This window comes from Chamaea fasciata, unplaced genomic scaffold (assembly GCF_029207755.1).
Source record: "Chamaea fasciata isolate MVZ Bird 193981 ecotype frontalis unplaced genomic scaffold, bChaFas1.0.hap1 SCAF_7, whole genome shotgun sequence".
NCBI classification, from domain to species: Eukaryota; Metazoa; Chordata; class Aves; order Passeriformes; family Sylviidae; genus Chamaea; species Chamaea fasciata.
Window position 1 is genome coordinate 54,473,312 of NW_027094092.1, and position 27,702 is coordinate 54,501,013.

General features: G+C 40.7%; 1 protein-coding gene across 3 annotated transcripts in view; it reads right to left on the minus strand.

Annotated features, from left to right (window-relative positions):
* The window catches only part of AKT1 (AKT serine/threonine kinase 1), a 77,497-nt gene that overhangs the window by 15,643 nt on the left and 34,152 nt on the right, over positions 1 to 27,702 (minus strand). For all 3 annotated transcript variants that reach the window (XM_066188942.1, XM_066188943.1, XM_066188944.1), the window contains 8 exons: positions 22,796 to 22,924; positions 16,070 to 16,181; positions 13,168 to 13,315; positions 7,433 to 7,564; positions 7,202 to 7,267; positions 5,235 to 5,303; positions 4,417 to 4,542; positions 3,023 to 3,151 (listed from right to left, as the gene is read on the minus strand). In XM_066188942.1, coding sequence (XP_066045039.1) covers positions 3,023 to 3,151; positions 4,417 to 4,542; positions 5,235 to 5,303; positions 7,202 to 7,267; positions 7,433 to 7,564; positions 13,168 to 13,315; positions 16,070 to 16,181; positions 22,796 to 22,924 — 911 coding nt within the window. The remainder of the gene's footprint in view (positions 1 to 3,022; positions 3,152 to 4,416; positions 4,543 to 5,234; positions 5,304 to 7,201; positions 7,268 to 7,432; positions 7,565 to 13,167; positions 13,316 to 16,069; positions 16,182 to 22,795; positions 22,925 to 27,702) is intronic.

Sequence of the window (27,702 nt, forward strand, 5' to 3'; positions counted from 1 at the left end):
AGGTAAAAGAGCCAAAGTCAGTGCAAGTTTAACAAAAGCAAGATCTTGATATAAAGATTTTGCACATAAAAAAGAACCATCAAGGCACTTCATGTAACAACTGTTTGCACTCTGCCTCTCTTTATTCACTAATTATTCCCCTTAATTATCTGAACGAGGGAGAGGGCCTGCAGTAAAAATCAAAAGGCTGCCAGGTATTAGATTACCCCACGTCGGTCTATTTACAGCATCCCGGCCGTATGATTCACACCAAACGACAGCTGGCTGTGCAGCTGCCCCCTCCATGTCCAGGCCGGCACAGCTGCCGGCCGGCCGGGATTCCAGGAGCCGGCCCCGTCCTTCCCGAGGCTCCGGGAGATTGTGTGACAATGCAGTTCCCGCTCTGAGTCACCCCGCTCAACCAGCGCTTCCTGTTCACACTCCCCTACACTTGCCTTACCTAAAATAAAACACTCACACGGCCTCCGATATGTACTTTTATTTTTTTAACTGCTGCAATAAGCAGCGATATGCAAGATGCAATAGGAGAGACTGAAAGAAAAAGAAAACCACAGAGACCTCTGTTGTGCACGTAGTTAATGTTAAAGGTGCTTTCAAAATGCAGTAAATATTTCAGATGTTACTTTAAAAAGTGTACTAATACTCTGTATTATAAGCTAGATTACTAACTACAACGATTTTCTTCATCTCCACTAATTTTAAACAAAATAGAAAATGCTTATTTCTTCAAAGTTCTTTAGCACAATGAGCATATTCTCATATTAGCGGTTGCAAGGAAGACAGCAATGGTGTAAGTATCAAAAATACACCATTAAAAAAAGAAGATAATGCATTCACCCATGATTTATTGCAACACACTGGATAGCTGGGGAGCAGTAAAGTAACAAGGTCATTTCACTTAAATTAAGGGATCATCGTTTCCTAACAAGCAGCTCTAGACTGTTGTGAGCTGGAATTCGAAAAAGAAGGCAAGAACAGCTGTAAACATCACAGCCATTGATGCATCTGACACATCAAAGTTGACATGGTTCAGTCACTGTCATCCATGCATGAGATTCCAGTATGAACCTAAAAACAACGCTGCAACAACTGTACAGACACACTGCTGTGCTGGACTTGAGTTACAAATGCAGACAGGAGCATCGACATCCCTGCTTTTAAGGATGCATGACCTTAAACACATGGAAGATCAGTTGCACACAATTTCCAGATTTTTGCATATTATCAACCAGATTACAAAAGCCTCCTCACAATTTAACACTCTAACTCACAGATGGGATTTCAAGTAAGGGAGAGAACTGAGTTAATCAAAAGAATTTGTCCTTTGGGGTTTTTGGATGAGCCAACTCATCATAAATATTAGAAAGAAAAAATAATAGCAAGTAACACAACAGAAAGAACAGTCCAACTGCCTGCACAGGGAATCCCCACATTCCAAGTTAGGAAAAACCAAAACAAGAAATATTTTTAGCGTCCTCATAAAATCCTTGATAAGAAACTGAAGTTCAGCAATTGATTTTAAGAGGGAAGCTAAAATAAAAGCCATGTTTATGAATAATAAGCACTCCGTCATGCTGCTAATTACGCTTTGCACCAGTAAATCTCAAATTGTGGTGCATGGACCCCAATTTAGATTCACTGAAGACTTCCGGTGATCCATGGAAAAGCTGGCAGTCATCATGAGACTGGCTCCGCCTCTTTGTTGCAAGCTACTTAGACAGGTGCCCATGTTCTTCATTATTACAAAGGACTGGAGGCCCTTGAAAGCAGCTGGGAGTTAAAAAAAAAAAAAAAAAAAACAAACAAAAAACCAACAAAACCAAACAAAACCCAAGAGCATGCTGCCACCACTAAGAAAGCAGGGAGCACAAAAGCGCTGATCAGCAAAGACATGAGCTCTCAGCAGAAATATTCCTCTTCCATGCTGGTTTCCCATCCTCCGTTACTTTTGCACAGTACAATTCCAGGCAGGTTTGCACGGCTCAAGTCTCCTAACTCAGAGGAAAGCTGTGACAACAATCTATATAAGCTGCCGGCAGCCCAAGGCTCGCTTCTGCATGTGCTCCGAGCAGGATGGAAATGTAAACTCCCCAGGAAGCAAAGCCCCACTGAAGTGAAGCAGCCCCTGTGCAAGGCACACCAAGCTGGCTCAGGCCCTGCACCCTACGAGTCCAGGAGTTTGCTTCCACACAGCTCAGAGTGTGGGCAGAGAGAGCAGAGAAACCTGCGGAGCACCGAGGGTAGACACAGCCCCAACAACCTGCCTGCACTTCTCATCTGCCCCCAGCCCATGCCAGCAGGAACACCACCTCTGCTGCACAACTCACAGTGCTTCCAGGAACAAACCTGCAAACATCCATTTGCATTTTGCACTTGAAAAGGAAAAAAAAAATTGCACAAGAAAAAATTTCCCCAAAACAAACTGTCTGGGAACTGAGATCCCCTGCCTGGATTTATTTCCTCTGAAACTGGTGTGCTCAAATCAACACTGAGAAATATCTTGTGCTTTTATAGTCATAAAACAGTCAGCATTTTAATGCATGCCATGCTAAATAATGCAGAAAAAGCTTGGTTTGTCCTGTTTCTGAAAGCATGTCACCTTTTACTGTCCTCAAATAGTAATGGAATTGGACAATACTTTTACTTAAGTCCTATTGATACCTTTCAAATGGGACAACACAGAGAAAGCTCCAAAAAAGGTAATCTATCATTAAATATTTGAAGTGATTAAAAAGGAGTATTTTTTAAATTATGTATCTGATCCAAGAAACAAGCACTGTTCCAGTAAAACGTAAATATTCCATCAAGTGGAAGAAACTACTCTGCCAAAAAATTATCACGTATCATTATGCTAAAGATGTGTTCCAGATCATGATGAATAAAGGAGTCTCAGTATGTGTAATTATATAACAGCAGTTAGTGGATGAGCACATCATGGCACAGGAATTTATTCCGTACTTCTCTTGCTACCATGGAAGGCACATAAGAAGGCAATTTAACACAACAGCCAACATAAACATACCTCTGGTGCAAGATACTCTGGAGTGCCACAGAAAGTCTTCATTGTTGCTCCATCCTTGATTCCTTCTTTACATAGTCCAAAGTCTGTTATTTTTATGTGTCCATCTTTATCCAGCATAAGATTTTCCAACTGGGAAGAAAAGCCAAATTAAGAGACATGATTACCTGTAACATATACACTGGTCCTGAGCCAGATAATCAAAGAAATGAATTTTGCAGATCAGTTCTGAACACGGGGTCAGAGCCACAGCAGCTGCCAGAGCATGTAAAATGTAAATATACATTCGTAACATTTTCCTCGGTTCTTTAGGGAACATTAAGTAACTAATCTGTAGTCTTGGGGTCACTGACCATATATACAGAAAGAATGCAGAACATGAACATCATATTTATGCTTCTACAATATCATCATCAACAGAACACCAGTTCTTCAGAAAGTATATTAAGTATTCCCCCTCACACAACTTCATCCCTGCTTTTACTCTGATTCTATGAAATAATCTGTACCAGTAATAGCATAAAATAAATAAACCAGTTTGCAAATCATATGCAAGGTTAAGGAACCACTTCCAAAGAGACCTTATAAATGAGAATCACTATATACATTTACTCAGCACATGGTATTCACCCCACTCCGAGTCTCTAATTTTTGAGAAAGTCAGCCAGGTATTAAGACAGTTTTCTTAGTGTATCAATAAAGTGCATTACAGGGGAATCACAGTGATATGGGTGACAAATCCCAGCAGATACCCCGAAATTATTCTGACATAGTCTCAAAACATTACAGAGCATGCTTCATCTTAGACTGCCCCTAAATAAACTACCAGGATCCCTTCATCCTGGCCTGAAAACTCTTCTCAGGAAGAAAGAAAATTCTGTTGCTGCATTTTCTTCAAGAATTTCTCTAGTTGGTTTGCCCTGAGATACCTTGTTTGGTTGGGGTTTCTTTTCCCCTTCTGTGTTCCCCAAACAAATGAGTAACTTGAAGTTAAGCAGTTACTGTGAAGATGATGTGAGCACACTGCAAGGAAGCACATCCATGCAGTGTGAACTTCCATCTCCCTGGTAAGACAAGGATTATGTTTCACCGTGCAGAAGCACCAGCAAAGTCTCTCTCACAACATAAGCAGGCAAGTGAAAATGAAACCCCTGTAGCCCAGTAACCCTTCATGTTCTCTGAAATCCTGCCAGAGTCACAGTAAATGCCTTATGCAGCTTCTTGGACTATCAAAGGGTTTAGACATCCTGTAAAGTCCAACTCAACAGCTGCAACAACGGTTTGGATAAAGCTCAGTCAGGAAAGGATTTCTTAATAGTTCAGGATCATTTGCTTTTTTAACAACAAACAAAAAAACCACCAAACCCCAAAAGCCTGAAAATGATTTTTCTACGCACCTTCAAATCTCTGTAAACCACATTCTTCTCTGAATGCAGGTAATCCAGCGCTGAAACAATCTCAGCCCCATAAAACCGAGCTCGGTCTTCAGAGAAGACACGCTCTCTTGACAGATGGAAAAACAACTACAAGAATAATAATTTTCAACTTTAAATGTTTTGGAATTATGTCTTGAAGTTCATAGGTCAGCCTGCTTGGAAGGTGCTATTACCTAAGAGAAAACCCCTTCCCACATTCACCCAGCTGTGTTCCCCAATGTGTTAAAAACCATCATAAAATAAATGATGAGATAATTATGTCACATATTCACAGATGCAGAGTGATAACCAGTTCATGTACTACAGTCTTACAGGTTCAGAAAATTATAGAACTATTTTTGACTGAACTACAATTACATATTAGAACTACAGCCTAATGCATGATTTAAAGAAATGTTAATATTGCAACTTTTCCTTCCTGACTGTAATAGTAGTTAACAGTTTCTAGTTCTCCTTCCAAGCATACTCACAATATTAAGTTTTAAAACTTGTCTGACAACTAGAGCAACTAGAAAGCAACCTTGCCTTCTTGAACTTCTAAATGTCAGTTAATAATATACTGCTGTCATGTAAAATATGAACCGATGCCCAAAACCTCTATGTTCTAAAAATGGAGTTGAAAAAATTAATGGAGTTAAACCTGTGAACAGCTCTGTTTAACTGGGATAACCTGGATTAATTAGAATTGCAAAAATGAACCTTAGCTAAATAATGTCAAGCAAAACTAGTATTAAAACAGGAAAATCCTAAAGTATTAAACATTATTGTATTTCCCTTACCTCCCCTCCATTAGCATACTCCATAACAAAACACAAGCGATCATGTGTCTGAAAGGAATACTTTAAAGCCTGAAACAGATTTAAATCAAAACTTAGACCATAGTGACAGTTAGAAAAGCATTTTAATAGATTTTCAGAAGCAGACATCAAATTTTCTATTTTAGAAACTTTAGAAACTTTTTGTCCTTAAATCTTATATAATACTTGTATTTTCCTGTTGCAGCTGAGGATTGATTCACTGTCAACTTATTTCTTTAAATAAATTTAATAAAACATTAAACAAATTCCTTGCAGAAGCTATCATCACCTAAAATGCTGTGAAACAAAGTCCTGGCCCATTAACAGGGACTCCAACTGTACTGACAGTGACTGTGAAGTTTCCTCCTCTGGCCACAGGTTCAACTCAGAGATGAGAGGCCACAACCAAATCCTGGAGCACAAGGTTTCACAACACTGGCTACAAGACCTCTTACATGAAATAGGCAAGTATTTTCACACACCAGCCCCCAGCCTGTTCCCTGCTGCTTGCAACTGCTCCCTACAGACAGCCTGCCAGGGGATTGGCCAACATTGGCAATACAAATTTGGAAGCAATTCACAAAAACAGACCGGATGGAGGCTGTGATGGAGAGTCATAAGGTGCCTGTGTATAGTCCTGTCACATGTGTTCCTGTGGCAGGAGTAACAGCAACTTGTTTGCCATAGTATTAAGATTGTTCATCACAGAATACACTGAGCTGGAAGGGGCCCAAAAGGATCATCAAGACCAAGTCCTGGCCCTGCACAGGACCACCCCCAGAATGCCACCACGGGCCTCAGAGTGTTGTCTTGAACAATCTGTTCAAGAAGAACACAATTCTTCTTGAACTCTGTCAGGCTGGTCCTGTGACCACTTCTCTGGGGAGTCTATTCCAGAGCCCAACTACTCTCTGGGTAACAACCTTTTCCTAATACCCAAGCTAAACCTAGTCTTGTAGCTAACATCTCAAGACAGCCCTTGTTCTGGATATTTGGGTTTATAAAAGCATTAAAAAGAAAATACTGCATATGATATTGTTATCTTCACTACAAAGGGTGACACTTTTAAACCAGTCACATTTCTCCCGGAAAAATCAAGGACCAGGTTTTAGACATGTCAATAATACTGATTTTACTCAATAGAGGCAATATTTACTTCCAGAGGTCATGCTTAAAAGGTCTGAATTCCAGCTAAGCCCCTGTACCTGGCCAAAGGAAACAACCAGGATCCTACACAGTCCCTTAGAGGCTTTAAGCAGTTGTAAACAATTCTTGTAACAATTTGTTACAAGAAGCAGCTTGTAACAAATATTAGAAACAAAATCTTGAGATGGAACTTGGATAGCTGAACTCAGCCCAGAGAGACTGCAGGCACTGAAGTCTAAAATAAGAATATGGTTTGACTTTACAATCCAAAAGGAAAGGAGCAGATAGAGCACAGTCCTGCTCTTCCCCTCCCCATTCCCCATGCTCCTACCACTATCATTTGGCTGGTATTACCAGTGCTCTGATTCCAAAGTGAGCTGTTTCTGGGAGCTTAGAAAAACAACGAAGACAAATTTTTCCCCCTGGTATATCTTCCTGAATTTGTTTGTCACAAGATCAGGGTCACTCTGATCTCTGCTCCAAAGAGGAGACCAAACATTTGAAGGGCAAGGAAAGCAGATACTCGTCTCAGAGACAGCAAGTCATTAAATGGGTGAGCCCTAATGTCAAACCACACCCTGAAACACTGTATTCAAGAGGTGCTGAGGACCTGCTCTGCAAGAATCAGAAAACTTGAAGAAGTATTTTCATTTGGGCGTCCCAAAAAATGGAAGAGTACAAAACTACAAAGCCAGCTTGAAAACACAGATCTCAGATGCACTATGTAAGTTTAAAAAAAGAAGTAAGGAAAGCCTTGGTGGTGCTGATGTCAAGTTACACTGTGCAGAGGCAGAAATGCTTACTGTTAGGAACGGGTGCCGGGAGTTCTGTAAAACCCGGTTTTCTGTCAGCGTGTGCGCTACTTCATCCTGAAACACAAGCAGAAGGAAATCAGCAAAGTGATTCCCCATATCAGGGTCCATTTCAAACACCAACAGAGCAATTATTTACAACTGCTTTGAGAATCCTTCCCATGACTTTGACAACGGCTGCATCAAGGGTGAACCACATCCCTAAGTTTCCCATCTACTCACCTTTGCTACAATAACTTCCTTCTTCAAAATTTTCATAGCGTAATACCGTCCAGTTGCTTTTTCTTTAACTAAAATGACCTTTCCAAAAGTGCCTTTTCCCAGTAGCTTAAGGTATTCAAACTCATTCATGGTCTGTTAACGATACAGATAAAGAAGAAGTGAATTACATGATCTAACAAGAAGTGTATTATTCTCAAACCAGAATTCCTCATTCACGTGAGAATGCACTGCATATGTCGCACATTTGGGTTTTTTAATCCTTTTGTTTAGTAGAATTCACGAGCAGAAATGGTTCTTCCACAAAAATGAATGCCAGTGCACTCCCAAAGATAATCAATCAAACTATTTAAAGAAAACCATAAGCTTTCAATTAACTGAACACTCTTTTGCATGACTCAACACTCAAGTGTACAAGTAACACTGAACAAACATATTAATCCATAGCCATTCTGACCTTTTGCCCAGTGCAGACATTCATTAAAAGGCACATACTACTCTGATTCCAGGATTGAACCCACAACTTTTTTCTGATGTTCTCCACCTCTCTAGCAGACCAGTTTTCTTGTGCTTCATTAAACAGCACCAAAATCCAGAGACAACATGACTCCCTGTAAGGCCTCTTTCTACTCGCTCAGAGGGACTTTTGAAAGGGCTTTCTAGTGTTTCACACAATCCGAGTTGGATACACGGGAAAAATACCAACCAGATATTCTCATGAGGTCAAAACAACACAAAACACTTACTGGCAAACTTCAGAAAATCAGGCAACTTTGGCTAAAGGTTTACTACAACATCCAATCAACATAAAACACTTCTCACAGTATTAACTTGGACCATTCACCTTAACTTTAAATTCAAACTTTAAATCCATTCAATGGCAAGTTACTCAAAATATTCCAACAAGGGGGAAATGAGGAGAAAAAGAAAGACAGAAAAGCACACATATGGCTACCAACTCCTGGACTCCAGCTGTGTTCAGATAGAAACTCCAAGAAGAGGTAGGGTCCAGACAAGGTGATGGCCTTGTGTTCGGCCCTAAATACCCCCTGGCCTTCATGGACACATACATGTCCCAAATTGTCACCCTTATCCCTCCCACCAAGCAGGTTTCAGGGGGATTACCAGAACCTGTACCCAGGGAAAGAGGAAGGAGACAGTGAGTACCACAGGAAACAACGTTCAGTGAAATTCTACTACCTAGTAGTCTGAATTGCCTCAGGGGTAGGGTCCAATATATAACAACACTCAGCCATTCCAACCTCCTCAGCACATAATTTTAGTCGAGGTCCTGAGTTTGGACAAAATACTTCCCAACTTTACCAGACTCTTCAGCAGTTCTCCAACCCCTAATCTTTTTTCTCTTAATCACTTATGCCTTTTTCATCTACAGCTGGAACTTCCCAGCTCCACTTCAGTTCCACTGTCAGCCCCTTTTCTCCAACCTTCCAGGGCCACCAACAGTTCAACATCCCCTTCTTCTGTACAATCATGCCTCACACATTGCTTACCATTACTACACACACTTCCCTAAACACAGTAATTTTATACTCTGCACTGAGGAGGAGATAGGAAGAGGTACACAAATTTGTTTCCATCATCACATGAAATCCTATACATGAGCTCCCAAAACTAAACTGGAGGGAGGAATCTTTTCCACTCACTCTGACAAGCAGAGGGAAAATATGAACATCTCAAAATATTGCAGCAACAAACTTACATAAACATATATGAACATAAGTATCTTAAAACCTTTCAAGACAAAAACATGTAAACACTTGATGCAGCAAAGGACAGCAACTCCTCTGCCCTATCACCACTTCATCCTCTCATGGAACACTTCTAGAAGGAGAAAACCTGGTCCCGCTTAGACCTACTTCAGAAAGAGGAAGCAATCTACTTGGCAATTTTTTGTGTTTCCTGCTATAGAAAGTTTAATTGAATAATTAACAATCTGTGAAAATAACCTTAGAACACATTAAAAATGCAACCATCACTAATGAAACTTAAGTTATGTAGATAACTACTTTAACAATACCGATGAGCATTCTTAGCACCATGGAAACCAACTTGAGTTAGAGTAGCCAGCCATCCTTTTGAGACCTTTTCACTTTAGACAAAACAATTTTTGTTGGATCTACATATTCTGTTACATGCTGTTTTGCAAATTTGGACTCCAGTCCAAAGCCAACCAATAATATATATTTGGTTTTTGTGTGTGATGTTAGAGTGGTCCTCAGGGAAAAGGATACCACTCTCTTTTCTTTCTTGCTCAGCCCTTTGAAACCATACTTGCTACTACAGTTGTTAAGTACAAGGTCCTGCTAGGACGGTCGACTAATCCAGGAGCAAACAACTTTGCAGGGATACTGGGGACGCTGTTTTGAAAATACAAAATGATGAACCATTTAACACATTTCATTTTTCATTTCAGATTTTACTGCAGCTTTATCTCCAACAGATTTACTGTTTACTGTATTGTCCAGTACGGGCCCCTCTGTGTTCCTCTTTGTCCAGAGCTGACTTTATTCACATAATTTGGGTGTCTTCAGCTGCAGATCTCACAGCTGTGTGTACAGTTCAAGTCCTTTCCACATCTGCTTAAACAGCTCCTTATTCCACTTCCAAAATACACCCAGTCTTCTGGCTGGTCAGGATATAACCTGAACATGCAGAGTTATTACCAAGACTAAAACACCAAACTTGCACAACGATGAAAGTATTTTTTCCCCAAGGGGTTACGGATTCTGCAGTTCCACCTCTGGCCTCTAGCGGCCGGCAAGGCTCAATACCCACTGCTGCCAGCAGGAGGCAGTGTAGGAGGAGTTTGCAAAGCATCGCAAATACAGGGAAACTTTGAGGATCTTTGAATTCACTACTCTCTCCCACTTTTTGGAGTTGGTACAGAGAGTTTTTTGTCTCGGTCTTGATCCTTAAATGTTGCAATAAATAACAATAACATCGGAGAAGGCCAACAGGTCACCATGTGTTTCCCGTGCATTGGTTGGAAGCCCACTGCCTCTCACACTCTCCCAGTAATTTTATATGTTGGAATGGGGAGAGGGATGAGTTTTTCTCTCTCCAACAAATTTAAACTTCTCACATAATAGGTAGGTACCTCCTCAAAAAGCTTTATTTCACTCCCCATCAGTGAAATTTTCTAAACATTATCAGTTTTATTTTCTGTAGGACAATTGCTAATTTTCCCTTGCAAATTAACCAATTCCCTCGCAGAGTAAGATATCACCACCATCGGTTCTGCCTCTTGATAGCAGGGCTTGGGGTGGGGTGCAGTGGGGGTTGCCTTTGCTGAGTCAAAGGAGTGGAGGGAGGTGACATCAGTGACATCATGCTCAGGGAGTCCCACCTCCTCATTTTTTACCGATGGACAGAGTTTATGGGTTGGTGGGGGGGTTGGCTTTGTTGCATCGAACTCCTCCGAAGAGCTGAAGGGCTTGAAATCACCTTCACGGAGACCCAACTCCTTCCCTAGCTTGGAAGACCCTGGTTCATCCTCCACACCTTCCTCAATGGTGATAATTTGCAACTCTAAAGCTCTTTGGTTCCCGCACAAAGTTGTTTAACAGGTTTCTCAGGTTTGGGGCTAGTTGCTTTTGGGCTGTTAATTCTCACTCCGACCTGAGGCGAGCTATTGTTTCAGCCTCCAAGGCAATTTGCAACTTCACCAGCTCTTTCTCTGGCCCTTCCAACATGTGCCTCTTTATCTTTCTGGACAGCCATTAAAGACTCTGAAGTGGAACCCTTACCAGGTGGGGTTTTTTTTCCCTGCTTTTGACAAAGTTCCAATATTCTCGGCAAGTATCTGTGTTTTCTGCCAGTTTTTCTCAGACTACATGTGTGTGTCTGATCAAGCTTCTATACCCGGGATTCCATGACCTTTTTGCCAGAAAACACTGGTTTTGACCGAAAACTACCTTCTCCTTATTCTGAGTTGGATTCACGGGAGAAATACCAACCAGATATTCTCACGAGGTCAAAACAACAAAAAACACTTACTGGCAAACTTCAGAAAATCAGGCAACTTTGGCTAAACGTTTACTACAACATCCAATCAACATGAAACACTTCTCACAGTATTAACTTGGACCATCCAACTTAGCAAACTTTAAATTCATTCGACAGTAAGTTACTCAAAATATTCCAACAAGAGGGAATGAGGAGAAAAACAGAAAAGATATAGAAAAGCACACATACAGCAACCAACTCCTGGACTCCAGCAGCGTTCAGATAGAAACTCTAAGAAGAGGCAGGGTCCAGACAAGGTGATGGCCTTGTGTTCAGCCCTAAATACCCCTTGGCCTTCATGGGTCTTTCCCCCAGGTGGGACTTGTGGTCGTTTGGCCGTTCAGCAGCTGGGTTAGGGGAGAATGGAGCACTGCCGCTGGTGTGCCAGTGACTGGCAGCTCAGCCAGGCTGGGATACAGGCTCTAGGGGGGTGTGGGGCAGCTCACTGTCTCATCAGGGCATGGCTGGACTGTCTCCTTTCTCCACATGCATACACCCCAAACTTACACAACCAAAGGCTGCTGCAGCCTCAGTTTGGGAAAAATGTTAAAATGCCCCCAACAGCAAACGTCTCCATATTCTTCCCTAGAGCTGGCTGAGGAGATTTTCTGCTAAATTGCTCATTACAGTTAATGCCAGCACCCCAGTAATCATTTTGGTCATCCTCACTAACAAGTCCAGGAAGAGACAGACACTGTTTCAGAAGACTGTATCTATTTGATGAATGAGGTGGTTCTTATGTTTCCATGAACATAAGGATCTGTTCAGGATCTGTTCAGCCAAAGACCCAGAAGCTTACTGGCAAGCTCTGACTCAGAGTGGTATGAAAGTATCCACCCACATCACTCTGAAAGCCACTGACACGACACAAGGGTAACACACAAGCTTAGTGAAGACACTGGGGGATGGTTATCTTTTTACAGAAAAACTTCATCGGTTTTCCCAAAACTGAATCAAACTTATGGAATTGGGTAAGGATGACAATGGTGAGATGAAGACACAAGGAAGTGCCCACCTAAAATCCACAGACAACGCATTTGGATGGGGAAAGGTTCTATCAATTTCCTCTTGCAGGAACAGGTGGGAACACTTCCGAAAACAGAAATACGAAGAGATAGATCACAATGGGGTAGAAAGAAATAAAGGGAAGTTGAAAACAGACACCTAAAAAGGCTCAAGAGGGCAAAGATCTTCTCTGGCACGTACTCATGTCATGGAAGGCCATTCCTTAGCTGGCCCTTTGCATTCAGACCGTGCAGTGCCTAATGCAAAACCCCAAGTTCTAGGAGCACTATGGACAGACTGCAGTGGCTGGCTGGAGTTAGCCTAAACCCTTAATCCAGAGCAATTAAATCCACGGACCCACCCTAAATCCTGCAAATCCACCAGAACACCTTTGCACTAGCCTGCAAGGAGTTTACAGAGTCACAAGGTCCAGCAGGAGCTTTGGTTTCAGGCTCTGTACCACAGGAAAATAAGGCAAACCAAACCCAGACCTGAGCTGGCCTTGAAGGCCATTCAGTGAGGACACATGAAGTCAGAACTCTGGCAAACCCAGACAGGCTCTGCTCAGCCAAGACAATTGTTTCCTCCAGAAGCTGCATCTACAGCCAATCATGTAACTGTCAGGGGAACAGACACTGCTTGATGACTATTTCTTGTCTATATTTGAGAAGACCTAAAAAACAGTCATTCCTGCTATATCCACTTACCACTTTGTGTTTTGGCTTTGTCATAGAAACTTCCATTTCTTCGGCACCTGAATTATCACTGGGAGAGCCAGATCTAAAATCCATCATCTCTTCCTCTTGTTTCTTGAGGCTGTCTGCTACTGTTTGGATGGCTTTTGTCCATTCTTCCCTGGCAAAATACAGGCAAAGATATTTATTACTTGTGGCTTCAGATTACCATGTGCCATAGCAATGACCACCAAGGAATACAGAGCCACTAACACTCTCTGATGAATCAATGGAAGATACGATGAATTATGTGCATTTTCAAGCACTGTAAAAGTGCCTTTTTAAAATCTTTATTAATCGTACTAGAAACAAGAGACAACTGAAGTCCTCCCAGTCCGGACATAATACAAGCTTTTTGGATAACAGAATTTCTAATAGACATTCAGTCAACAGCTCAGGATATGACCTGGTGATACAGAGATTCACATAACCAAAACAGACTTGCCAGTACCAAAAAGCAAAAGGCTTACATGAAGCACCAAGCAAGTAAAGACAGCTTCTATATTTCTATGGTGCACTGAAATACACATCCAACTCCTGAGGACACTATGGCACCTCTTCACCCACGTATCTCAAATTTTAGTGGCTGCAGTGGCAAGTGATGTTCTTGGAGAGGTTATTAAAGCTCAGGACACTTAGGTTATTCTTCTGTTGTAAAGATGGTGATATTAGTACAGCAATTGCTGGGTAAACTTTAGTAGAATGTCAGCAAAAGCAGTGACATTTCATCTAAAGCACAGGTCTTGGTTACAATAAAGTTTCCACAGCTGTTTCAGCCACCAGTGCTCTAACAGTGACCCCTTCAACTCCCATGGAGACCACTTCCACTCCAGTGTCCTTTGGGAGATTTCACACCTTTGGAAGCTACTGAAGTGAAAGTTCTTGGCCTCCACTCGATTTCACTGCAAATTTATTGAACATAAAGAATACAACTCATAAGGGCTTCCAGGGTCGCGGGACAGGCTTTAAAGACACATACAGAGGTTGGAGACACATCCAGTGAACTATCTGAACTTAACATGTTTACTGTCTTTTGTATATGCAGGGAACAGTATGTGGTGGTTTAGTTGGTGTTTTCTAGGGACCGGGTAAATTCTTCTCCTAAGGACATCCCAGGTATTTTGCTAATACAGCAGGACCAGCAGCAGCCAGTGCTGAACAACCCTGTGCACAATCTGCAGTGCAGCTGTGCCATCCTTATCAATGTCCAATTTTTCACTAGTCCTATGAAATTGTTTTTTTCTAAAAATCGTATCTGAACATGTGAGTTTCCATTTATAATGGATGCAAGAGGCAGATCATTCCCCAGAGGAAGCAAAGTCCATGGGAAAAAGTATCCAACACAAGACTTTAATGAAAACTGCACCATGTAAGGTCTTTCCTGCCCTGTGCATTTTTTATTTTGGATTTTGCCTGAATTGTGCACAATTCATCCAGCCCTGTCTGGGGCAGCAAGGTAATGCCAAACATTGGGAACATTCTCCCTACACTCCCAGCACAGACTGCTCTATTCACCATCACTAACACATTCCCTTATTTACTAGTCATATTTTTATATTCAAAATGATTCAAAAAGAACTTCTGCGTTTTTCTCTCTCCATTTCTTTCAAAAAAGCAAACATTGCTTCTAAAGGCATATAGGAAGCTAAAGGCATATTGACCTTCATATCTCTTTTGTTACTGACTTGGTGAGATCTCGGCCCTCCTGAAGTGAGTATCTTTGATTTCTGGGAGAACAGAATTTCACCCTTAGCTTTTATGTCTCAAGAGTACAAAACAGAGGTGACTAACACTGAGCCCTGAAGTGTCACAAAGCTGACTTAATTGGCTAGGAGGGAACAAAACAAGACTGAAATACAATCTTCCCCCAAGTGGAAACTGCTATTCACTCCCTTTAGGGTCACTGACCACGAAGTTCCTAAAAGAAAAAAGAACCAGTTTATTTTTCTTTGCTTTTAATTTGACTTAACCTTCTTCTGATCATTGTAACAGAATCAAAACCAACAATAAGGAGCATGCAAAGTGCATGCAAAGGTTATGAAAAAAGCAAGTGAGTAATACAGGGTAGCATTTAGTGGTCTTCAAAATAAACACGTGCTAGTATCATATCTAGGGAGGACCAGGGTTTTAAGACACCCACTCCCTAAAGGCAATGATACTGGAATAATTTAAATTCAGTTTCTGAAGAGCAAGTAAATATTTAAATACTCAGTAGTTGTATTATAGCTGTGCTGGAAAACTGTTCTCTCTGGAGGTAAGAGATCAATTCTCCAATGATGAGAGCACAGGATGTAGCTCTCAGCTTTGTTTCCTAAAAGATGAAACAGAAATCTGCACCTGCAGCAGATAACTATCACCTTTATTATCTAATTTGCATAAAACATTAGCAATCAGCAATGATACAACTAACTTCTGCTTTAGAAATAGGGTGTCCAGACTTTAAAAGGTCACTATTTTGATACAACTCAACTCTGCCTGAATCTATTTCACTTGTGCTCATCCTTCCAGAAACTCCCAGGTCAGAAACCCTTCATTTTACATACCACAACATTTCCAGTGAGAAATGAACCTTGTTTCCAGAAATAACTACCTGTGTGCTGGTACACACCTGCACCTGTCTGTTTTGGATACCCAACCTAGCAACAATGCACTTACAAACCGTGCTCAAAATCCACTCTCTGAAACCCCGCATAAGGATTGCTTTTATACTGGAAAATGCACTAAAACTGAGGCACTCGAAAATTATTTGTCACTTTTCGGTCCAGACGTACATCATCTGATAAATAAGAGCTTCAGCAGAGGACTCACTATTAATACTGAACACTTACATCTGCTTTTGCAAGGAGTTTATGCATTAAATATGAATGAAACATACCGCTCCTCTGGAGTCTCCACATGAAATGTTCTTTCAATTACTGTGGTCCACTGGAGGCATCTAATGATAAATGTGTTTGGTTTAGGTCGCTCTGTCTTCATCAGCTGGCACTCTACCACAATCAAGGAAGAAAGAGTCATGGTACATAAACAGGTTTAAATAATCATTTGTCTTTATTCTTATCTAGCAAACTGTTGCAATTAATCAGCCATAGAAATCTCTGTAAGTACTCCTTTAGGAGACTTGAGACAATTTACTGTGTTGATGAAACCAATAAATAGCTTGGGAGATAGCCATCTAAGCAGCTCTGAAATCAAATTCTGCTTTGAAAGGCTCCACATTTGGTCTGCCCATAGAGGTAAGAGAAATGCGATGTGATTACACAGAAGCCATTCAGACTCAGGTCCCATACTCTAAAGGTCATCCAGAGCACAGCACATGGTCAAAGTCATTTGATAATGCAGCAATTACACATACTGAAACTGAAGTCAAGCCCCCACATTTCCTCCTCCTGACTTTCCCACATAAAACCCTGTCCATGGATTCCAGGGAGCTGCAAGAGAACGTCCGGTCATTTTGCAGCAACCTGATGAAGATCAGACTCAGCATTTCCAGCCCTCAAACACTAGAGGGAACATCAAACTGCAAAGGCACCCCCTGAGAAGACCCCGTTCCAAAGGCCTTTGGGAGAGCTGCCGCAGTCAGATGCTGCACGGACGCACAGTGAGCAGCTTCCATCACTGCCAGGGTTTAAGCACAGCCTAAAAAGGCTACAGTACAGCTACATGCTAAGCCACCACTTCCTTCGTCAGAATGGTCTGTTGACAGCTAAGTGTATTTTTTTTTTAAATTTTTGAATCACATCTACTACTTGAAGCTTCTTAGGTTAAAAATCCTTCAAATTTGGGCCAGAAATGCTTCTGATAAACGGTACGCTTTAGCTTTACTAACAGAAATCTGAAAAACAAACGAAAATCGATGAAGTAACAATGGGAGTCAAACCACCACATTTTTTAGATAAACATTAATAGAAAAGCTAATTAATTAAACAGATCCTGCTAGAGGAAAGTCGAATTGAAAAATCAAGTGAGCGGGGGGAAAATAAAATATAATTGTGCGAGTTTTTTTTTTTGCATTATACTCTTCTCCTTGCAGTTAATGAAATCACAAGCTGCTGTTATTTGGTCTTCAGTTTCTAAATCGACTTCTAAATAAACAAAAAAGCAATATGAAGACAAGAAGAAATTTCTGTTTACTGCTAGAGCTATGAACTTCCTTCACCATCAGCAACATGCAAGCAGAAGACAGAATCCACCAGAATAACAGTACACATTACTAAGGCTACACTGGCACCATTAGGTTAATTTCATTATTGTGTAAATTTAGAATGCTCAGTTTTAAGTTCAAGCTCTTAATTAGCACCAAGATAAAATATTTACTGCCAGTGTTTTTGGGCACTGTATTTTTGGCAATATATTTCATGCCTCATTTGCTGCTGGAATTATAAGCTTTTCAATTAGTAACTCTGCATTTTTCATGACAAGAAATATAATTTTTCTTTAATAGCACGCTGAGGTTATATTGCGTCCTACTAAAGCACTCCAATTAGATAAGAGAAAGTTTATTAATGAGTCATGCAAAGGCTTTAGCACAATAAAGGCACTCCTTCCTTCAGATTAAACAACTTCCACACAGCAATGCAGCTGCGCTGGACTCGGCCTTCCAGCCACCTCTGTCCTCTAACAGAATGAAAAGAGAGCCAAACACAACACAACTGCCCGGGCTGGCGCAGCCCCGTGAGCCTGGTGCTGATAAATCCCACTCAAAAGATCGCACTCCTGCTCCCAGACCTCCCACCTCCGTTTAGCCACCCTTCTTTTTTTGTTGTTTGTTTGTTCTGCCTCCCATTTTTATCTGCTTAACGTGATTAGATTAAGGCTGGGGTTGTCCTCTAGGAGCCTGCACAACGCAGCCCTAAGACACCAAACCTGGCTGAAGACTGAAGAACAACATTAGGCTATTTCCTAACCTTGTGCTAATTCAGAGCTGTTCTTCCACACTTATCCCAAAATACAACATTATAAAAGAAATAAACAGAGAGGTTTGGCTAAGATTTTAAAAACACTTTAGAGTCACATTCTGAAGTAGCTGCATAGATATTTAAATTAGCCATGAACTCTAGATTTAACCATTTAATTTCAGCATGATAAACCACACAAGGCTTTTCCTGCCATAGATGGCGACCAATTAAACGTCACTCTCCCTCTCAATCACCACTGTCCATTGATATCTGTTAAGTTTGCTGATACAGCAATCTTTAAGGCATACAGCAAGATGAATAATAGAGATTTGTCACTTAATAACCACTATAATTCAAGAATGTCACCCAGAATTGTTTTGTTTAGTGAACAATATGCTGTCTAATTACCCTGCTCAATCATAACACCACATATCAAGAAATACAGAAGGCTTTACTTTTAAATTGCTTTACCAAAGTGCTGTACCACATAGGTTCTAGAAGTTTGAAACTACCACGTATTTCTCACCATATATGATAATCACATGGATTTTATCAAGGAAATAAATGAACAGTAGTTTTTTTCTTACTTTCAAACTCAACTGTGTGCTCTTCACTGTAGTTGGAAAGTTAGAGAAGCACCAAATCCACCTTCTCTAATCAAGTACTGCAACATGCACTACTCCAGCAGAGTACTGACAGAGATGCTGTGTAGTGTTAGGTCTGATTTATGGCATGTTTGAGGGTTCTGCTATAAAAATATTCAATTTCAAATACGGGCCGAGGGTCGCTTACCCACTTCGAAGGAAGTTTTTCCTGTGAAACAGGTCAACGTAAGTATTCCCCATTTGCAACAAAGTACTACAAACAGCAGCCTGTTAAAAATTATTTAAATTGCTCTAAAGAACCTCTTGATTCTTTCCTGGCGTTTGGTCTTTTAAAGTAAGTAGGACAGAGAAATTGTTCCCAACAGGAATAGACACTAAGGCATTCAAATGTAAATTACCATTTTGTATTTGAAAGACACTTAGTATTATCCCAGTGACTTTCTAAAATGTCACAATATTTGGTTTCCCAGCACTTAAGCTAAAAGGCAGATTACTTTCGATGAAAGTGTCAAACTCTGCTCCTTATAAAATGACATCACACTTAAAACAATAATGTCAAGGAAGAACCCTTCCTATTCCTGCTTTGGTTTCTTTAAGGAAAGGTATGGAGAAACAGAAAAAAGAAAACAGGGAAAAAAAAAAAAAAGAAGTAAAAAGGTAAATAAGGAAAATAGAATGATGAAGAAATAAAACTTTTGGAAGACAAATGGGAATATTATGTTGAAGTGTTTGTTTTCTGCTAGCATCACTGAACTCAACTCTGAACTGTTCAGCATGGCAAAAGTGAGGGGTCAGGAGCACCAAGTTACAGACCTGCACAAAGGTGGCTCTTAGTAACAGCAGACAAAAAATACAACCACTAATCTGGCCATCCTGTGCCCTCTGAAAAATGCTTGACTGCAGACACACAGTCCTGTCTCAAAAGGACCTCTTTTATTGTTGAGCAATTATGTTTTCAGCACTACAACAAAACCACCACAGTCCATCTTCCTTTTTGACAGCTGGGAGAAATAATCCCTTTCTAACAGGAACAGCCTCTCTCTCCATGTGGTTTTTCACAATATACTGCTTTTCTCAGCTATATGGTTTTAAAGGCTTATAATCTAATAGGGAGACATACATGATAATCCGAGATTACAATTGGTATGAAGGCTACTTATCCCACAGATTTACAACTCAGGCTCTATTGGTTATTCATCTGCAGGAGCTCTGGAGCAGAATATTTAAGTACAGACTTTTTTACTCCTTCTACCTTACTAGTGGTAAAGTACAGAACACAAACAAGATTCAAAAATCTCAGTTAAAAACTAAGGCACCATGTTTCATGAGTGTTACTCAGGGTCTTCTGTATTTGTTTTTTGTTTGTTTGTTTGTTTTTAAATAAATCATCAACAGGTTAATTCCAGAGAAAATAAATTCCTTAAACTCAGCAAACATTGGCATATGGCTATTTCAAAAGGAAAAATAGGTGGAGAAAAAAGTTATTTTAAATAAATAGTAAGCCTCTCTTTAGCCAGAGGGGATTAGAAACAAGTATCTAAAAATGTATGATCAAAGCCCTCAGAGACTGAAAGGAAAAGGCTTGTGTAGGAGAAAGAAAAGACTGTCAAACACATGAAAATCACACACTATTTACTCCTAATACTTTCTTCATACCTGTTAAAGACACATGACCATTAGTTGCTACCTTCTGTCATAGCTGATAAATTATTTCTCAATTCTCATGTGCTGAAAGAATCACTCAATATTCATTTTACACTACAAATAATAAAATTCCCCTTTTAAAAAAAGCCCTCCTTTTACTTGCAAAGATAAAAAAGCCTATATTTTTGTACAGCAGAAGAGGGTAAAGATTTTAATCAGAAACATGGGACCACTTCCAAAGAACAGACTGACAGAGACAGCCTGCCATCTCATTAAAAAAAAAAATCTGGTTCACTAATTAACAAAAAAAGTCAGGGCTATCGTGGTCTCTTGGAGGAAAAGAAAACAGAAGGATTAATTTTTACAAAATATTTAATCTAAATTCCCCTCCACTGGCAGGAGGCTTCTAAAGGCCTGTGCTCGGGCCTGAGCCTTCCTCCAAAGACAGCTCAAGTTCATACACACTAACTCGACATGTTAACCTAAATGAAAGGACCAGGCAAGCAAGTTCAAAGGGAAAGCCTGTGGTGTAAAACACATTCAAAAATGATCCCTGAGATGAGCTCAGCTGTTTAGACCCTGGTGCTAATAACACCAAGTTTGTGGATTCAATCCCCATATGGCCATTTGCTCCAAGAGTTGGACTCGATGATCCTTGTGGGTACTGTCCAACTCAGACTATTCCGTGAATCTGTGAAAGTGTGGAGGGCACCCAGAAAGGACAGAAGTGCTGGCAGCACTGCCTGCTACTGCCTACATGAGAAATTAAATTCTGGTGGGGAAACAGCTGCTTCTGTGGGCCCAAATCCACAATAATGACTTCTAGGAAGGAGGCCCTACCCCAATCTTCAAGGCCTTCCTGACCTGACACCAGGAAAGAGCCACTGCTAGGAACATCCTCCCACCCACCACCCAGCCCACAGTGCCTCTTACAGGGACTACAACTCATCTATAGGCATGTGCTGTGTCTTCTCTGACAGTGCTCCGATGCCATGGTAACAAACCTGTTTATCTATAAATGCTGAGACTGATGGGCTCAATCTGCCAAAAAAGCACCATATTCCTGTTGTGAAAACTGAGTTAAGTTAATCCATTTTAAAGGCAGCTTGGACAAAAAAAAGGCAACGGACACATTTTTAGTCCTTAGCACTGAGCTGCCCAAGTAATGCAGCTGGAAGCAAGAGGATGGAAGTGTCCTCCAGAAAGTGCATTTGTTAAAAGCCTCTGGCTATAGACCAAGTACTGAATTAATTTATGAATTAATGGCTTTCTACTGCCTTGCTTTACCCTCTTGATCTGTAAGAAGATACCAGACTAAAGAGGAAAGTACCATGTCATTACTGAAATGAAAACACTACCACAATTCTGCCTCTCAAATAAGACAAAAAGCCCCAAAGCACTCTTGGAATCCTGGCGCAGAGGCACAAGGCAACATCATGTCCATTATTTGAACAGGTATATGCTGCTACTGGAGGAAAAATAATGAACATTTCCATTAATTCCTACTGCTGCCCAGCCCTCTTCCAGGAGCATGGTGTTTTAAAATAAATACATGCTTAATGATCAGCTACAAAGATGAACCCCCTGTATTCTGAGCTACCTTGTAGTGAAGAGGGAAAACCCCTACCCTCCTCCCTGTAGAGCTTTCCTTGCAGTAGTCACCAGGAACATGGAACAGATCATTGTTAATAACAGGTGCCACAATGATCTATTTTTAAGTGATGGAACGAGACACAGGCAGATCATGAGACAGGAAAGATTAAGAACAGGAGAAAATAAAAGCTGGAAGCATGCAGTGAAAGGTTAAAAACATGAGCAAGAAAAGGAAATTATCTTCAGAGTCTTCTATCACATCCTGTGCCGCAGCACCTGAGTGAAGTCGGAAATGTTTGCATAGTAGAGAGTGCAGAGGTTAGGAGATGTTATTATTTCCAAACCCTTTTGCTGGCTTTGATTGAACAACTATGGATTTGTGTTCAAAATTAAGAAAATCCAAGTGTGCTCCATTAAAATGTGCTCGCTCTGCATTTGCTTATGCTAACAATTAAATAACTCCAACTTATGTCAATGCCACTGGAATCCAGATCTGGTGGCAGAAACGCTTTTGCTGTACCTACCTGCCAAGTACATGCACCTGGGTGAATTTTCACTTTAAAGCAACTTGCTGACTATTATACATACAAAACATTAACAAATAAACTCATTTTATTCAATAACCAGAAATGGTAAATTACTAGGAAATGTAAAAACAAAAAAGAAAAATAAGCAGAGCATCAAACCTCCACATTACAATCACTCCTGAGAAACACAGTGGGATTTATCAGCTCAAATAAACACACTTAGTGTTTCGATACATCGCTCTGGGCAGATCTGAACATTACTAATGCAGCTTACCAGCTATGTTGCAAGAAGATATCAACCCCCAAAGTGGATAAGGGAGCAGCTAGAAACACTTACGAGCTACTGAGAAGTTATTTAAAGGTGATTCCCGCTGGTCAACATCCTGTGGCCGTTCTTTGTAGCCAATGAAGGTGCCATCATTCTTCAACAGAAAATACCGCGGCCTCCATGTTTTGATGTATTCTCCTGGAAAGAGAGGATGGGCAAAGGGAAACAACATCAGAGAACACCCCAAAACACTGACACACCAATAATTTCTGTTAATATTGGGACTATATGTCATTCTGACAGCAGCTGTTTAAAGAACATTCAGTTCAGTCTGATACAAACAGTGGAAAAATACAGGCACTGAGTCACATACTGATAGTGATGTTAGCCATAAAAATGGGACTTCATAAAAGGTAAACAGCTATGTTTTGTTCTTCCATTTACTTCGATTTCCATTCAAATGCTGTAACATCTGCCTTAAATGCATTTTAAATTTTAAAAAAATCAGAGCAGATGTCCTATGTATTATTTTTGCTATTGTCATTTTTCATACTGACAAGTGGAGAAATTTTTTTCATTTACATTTTGCAGCGCAAGTATTTTAAACAACAATGGGTAATTTACTAATTAGTCAACTGCTTTATCAAACCAACAGTCACTTTCAGACCATAAGAAGATAATTCTCTGCTTATGTTACATAACATCACTCACTTCTCTCACAACATCTCAAGCGTGAAACACAAGATGATATATCACAATATGAAGGGGAAAACACTGGATGATGTATAGCCACCACAAAGTCAAAAACAAACATCTATGTTGAAAGATATGCCACCTTTCTTTGTCTGAGGAAACACCCAGTGCTCACACCACACTACTGCTCATCTGAGTAACCTGCACAGGTGACACTTGTGTGACTGCGTTACAGCAACGTTCAAAATGTTCAGCAACAGAATAAGAAGAAAAGAGTTAATCAAAACCTCAGTTATCTACTGGATTTATTAAGCTGGTCTTTAGGGAAGGAAAACAGAAGTCCCATCAATGGCTCTTCTGGATGACTGTCAGTATGCCCCAGTTTTTTGCTTATTGACCAGATCATTGTTTTCTGAGGCGGTCTCTTGAGAACTTCAAACAGCTTTTCAAGGTGTCAAGCTGCCCCTCTAGGTCCTGACAAGGTTCTGCATTTAGGTTTCCACTCAAGTGAATCATAAAAATCTCATTCAAGGTGTTTTTCTAAACACACTACTGGCCACACTCTTCCAATTCTGCTCACCCCAACAACAGATTTGAAAAGTTTAAAAGCAAATGGTCAACTACAAAGCACCCACAGCCACTCATCAATCATACCCTCCTCCCTTCTGTATGGTTTCTCACTGGTTTGATTAACACTGGGGAGAAGATGAGGGAGCACACTAGGAGCAGAACTCCTTTCCAGCCTGACACAGCAGGACAACCCCTGTGCACTCTGTAATGCTGCCCTGCAGTGGCTGGTACCCAGTGCCCACAGGTTTACCTGCTGGCAGGCCCTTCAAATGACCAAGAACAGTGAGACGAGAAGGCTCACCAGATTTATTGGCTCTGGCGACCTTGTGCTGTTCTCCTGTTCTCCCAGGCTCCTCTCACACTTTCCCACTGCTCAGCTTTCCTCCGCTGGTGATTTCTCTCGCAGCCAAGTGCACCCTGCCCCAGGAACTCCCCTGCAGCTGCTTTGTCTCCTTCCTCTCCCCACAGACCTCCTCTCCGTCTGTGGTGCAGTTTCAACCTGCCTCGGGCAGCAGCTGTGGCACTTCTCCGTTCACACTCACCCTTCTCCCTCCGGCACACAGAAGCAGAAGCAACCCCAACACCCACACAACACAGACATGGGTGTGCACAGCCCCCACCAGCTGCTTTCACCTCTTCAGTCCTCACTGGGCTTTCCATTTCCTAATCTCAAGCAAAAAAACTAAGAACTACTGAACTGTTAGAGGGAGTCACATAGAGCCACCTTTGCAGTGGCCATGTCTGCAGAAAACACCCATTTGAACTGATGAAACAGGTATGAGGCAAGAAAGAGGAAAGGAAAAGGAGCACAAACCTTCTCATTGTTTCTTTTAGAGATGACTGTTACTGCTCTAAGTGTTACATCAACCTAAGAGGCATTTACACAAGTGTCATCATCACTCTAGGAATTTCAGAAGAACACACCTGTCATGGTTTAACATTTATAGGCAAGGAGGTAAATGTGGAAGGTTTTGTTTTCATCATCTTTTTAATTCTGACCTTAATTAAATGCTGAAAACTTTCTGGGATCAGCAGGAGATTATGAAGCCTTTCACATTTAAATTATCAGTCCAACTCGGTCCAGATCAGTGAGATTACTCCAATCTCATTACAATTACACCACAGATGTGACTACAGGCATGAGAAGATACGTGGCACGCTCAGCTCAGCTCCTGACTAGAGGTTTGCCAGGTAAGCAGGTTGGGGAGGCGGCTGCCCAGACTATCAGGATTTTGGAACGTGTTGTTACATACCTGACTCGTTGGTATTTTCTTCTCTCGCATAAAGCACACCAAGGAAATCTAATGACCACCACATACCCCTTATCATTACCACTTAGGACTAAATCCAGATTGGAAGGGACAAAAAATACCTGAACAGGCACAAGACTGAGAGTTTCTACTTCCCTTACTCCCTAATTTATGCTACACATCTTCCCTGCTGGCATTTACAGCGGGGACATTAATTTTTTGCAGATTCTGAAATTATCTGGTTATTTGCAGTGAAGTATACATAACTTTAAACAGAAGTACACTGCACTGTCACAGGAGACTTTCTCTGAGATTAGATGCTTATGTTTGGCTCTCATACTTTCTTACAGCTTTATGCCACTGATCTGCTTCTCTTTTAGAAACACATCCTCTAACAGGATTAATCACACAGTCTTTAAAATGGTGCATTCCATACTTAAATAGCATCCTCCTCCACACTCACTGCTTCTGTGTGAAAAATCAAGGACTTCATTACCACCAGTCTTTCTGCAGGGATCATTCTACTTGGATCTTCCTTTAAGCACTGCTTTAGCTGGTTATGGCTCCTGATACACCTTTTTAATTTGCAAATAAGTAATATCATTTTTATTTAAATTTTTTTCTACATGCCTGGAGCTAATGAATACTGTAATATGGCAATCCAACATATTATTGATTATTGCTCTTGCCAAAGAGAGTATGAGGCACAGCGCAGCATCTCTGGTACAAATTTTTATTATATAACACACTGAGCTTGTACTTCTGCATCCCGCAAAAAAGTGGAAAGACACTGCCTGGTGTGTGACTTCCCAAAGAGATGACCTCCAAGTATAATTTTACATTCAAGTCTGAGCAAGCTATCATTCCTCTGCAGAAGCTCGGACACACAGATTCACCAACAGTCATCAAAAAGATGTACAAAGCGCATATTCTTCAGAAACAAGTCTATATTTTTATGGTTAGCTAAAAGACTATAAATGGCCTACAGCCCACGAGGACCACATCAAAAAGTGACAGCAAATCTGAGTACTGGAAGCAGAAAAGGAGTTTGTCAATACAGACAAAAAAATAATTATGTGGAACTGCTGGGACAAAGCTGTCTGAAAAACATCAACACCTTTTCCTTCCTCCGATATACTCAGCAAGCTGTCATGCCTCAAGAGTGAACTGGGCTGTTTCAATTTTTGCCCTGTGTTCTTTGTTCCTGTTGCGGTTTTGTTTTTAAGAATCACGAGAAGAAGTTACTTGAAGTCACTAATATTAGCAGTTGTATAGTCCCACTAGAAAGAATCGTACCGAGTACAGTAAATGCAAGCATGTGTGGCAAATTCTATCAGACAACACTAAAAAAAAAAAAAAAAAAAAAAAAGATCCACCATGGAAAAGTGAACAATTTACAAAGCAAAACATTTTTTCCTCTGTGATTCATTGCTTGTGTAATGCCCTGGCAGAGCCTTCTTTGTTTTCAGTAACAGAATGCTAACACTGCAGAGACAGGAAAGCAAAAGCATGGGTTATAAATCCTACATATAAAATCCTGGAACCAAACAGACTCCTCTGTAGCTTGCTAGCTTTATTATTTAAAATCTTTATGTACCATTCTGTTTACTCCAAGCAATTTCCAAATTGCAAAGATTCCCAAGCTGTATATAGCTGGAAACATACACAAAGATTGTTATAGACTGATTTCCCTTTATTGCCTTGTGTCTGCCCCCACACACTGCACATTAAAATACTTAACACACACTCAGAATGTAAATCCATCTCATGCCAGAAAAGCTTTTTCGCTGTAACACATACTGCAAAGCACACTTATGCCTGAATATTTCAGAAAAAGTTAAACACAAAACTCCTTTGGTTCATGAAAAGTTAATTCTACTGAGGATTTACAATAATGCAGGGTTAGATGATTTTCCTCTCCTCCCCACAACAGTATCTCACCGAATCTGGAGCTGTCTACCACTGATAGAGTGTCTAACATCAGAAACAGCTGCCACTCCCTGGGAAGCTCACGGGGTAAGTGGAGAATAATGAGCAGCAAGCACCAGCAGAACAAAAGAAAATCCATCTTTATTTACCAACTGCTGCATGCTTGTTGCTGCATCAAGCTCACTCAAAGCCAACACCACACCCTTTAATTCAGAACAGACTATATTTAAGAAGCCTCTGCTTTTTTTTTTTTAATCAACTCATACATACCAATGGTTTGAAAAAAAAAAAAATCATTACGTTAACCAAGTCAGCATCTAATGCTACCCTTGACACTTACAAAAGCACCCGACCATTAACTTTCTTATGGCCCAAAATAACCAAGTAACAAGCCCAGGAGCACCGACTGAAAACAAAGTCTCAGTTATATGAAATGCAGTCAAGTGGCTACCACAAATCTACCAATAAATAATGCATTAAACTTTCTGCTCCGAGCATCAGAAGTAGCACCTTTAATTGCATTTAAGCATAACA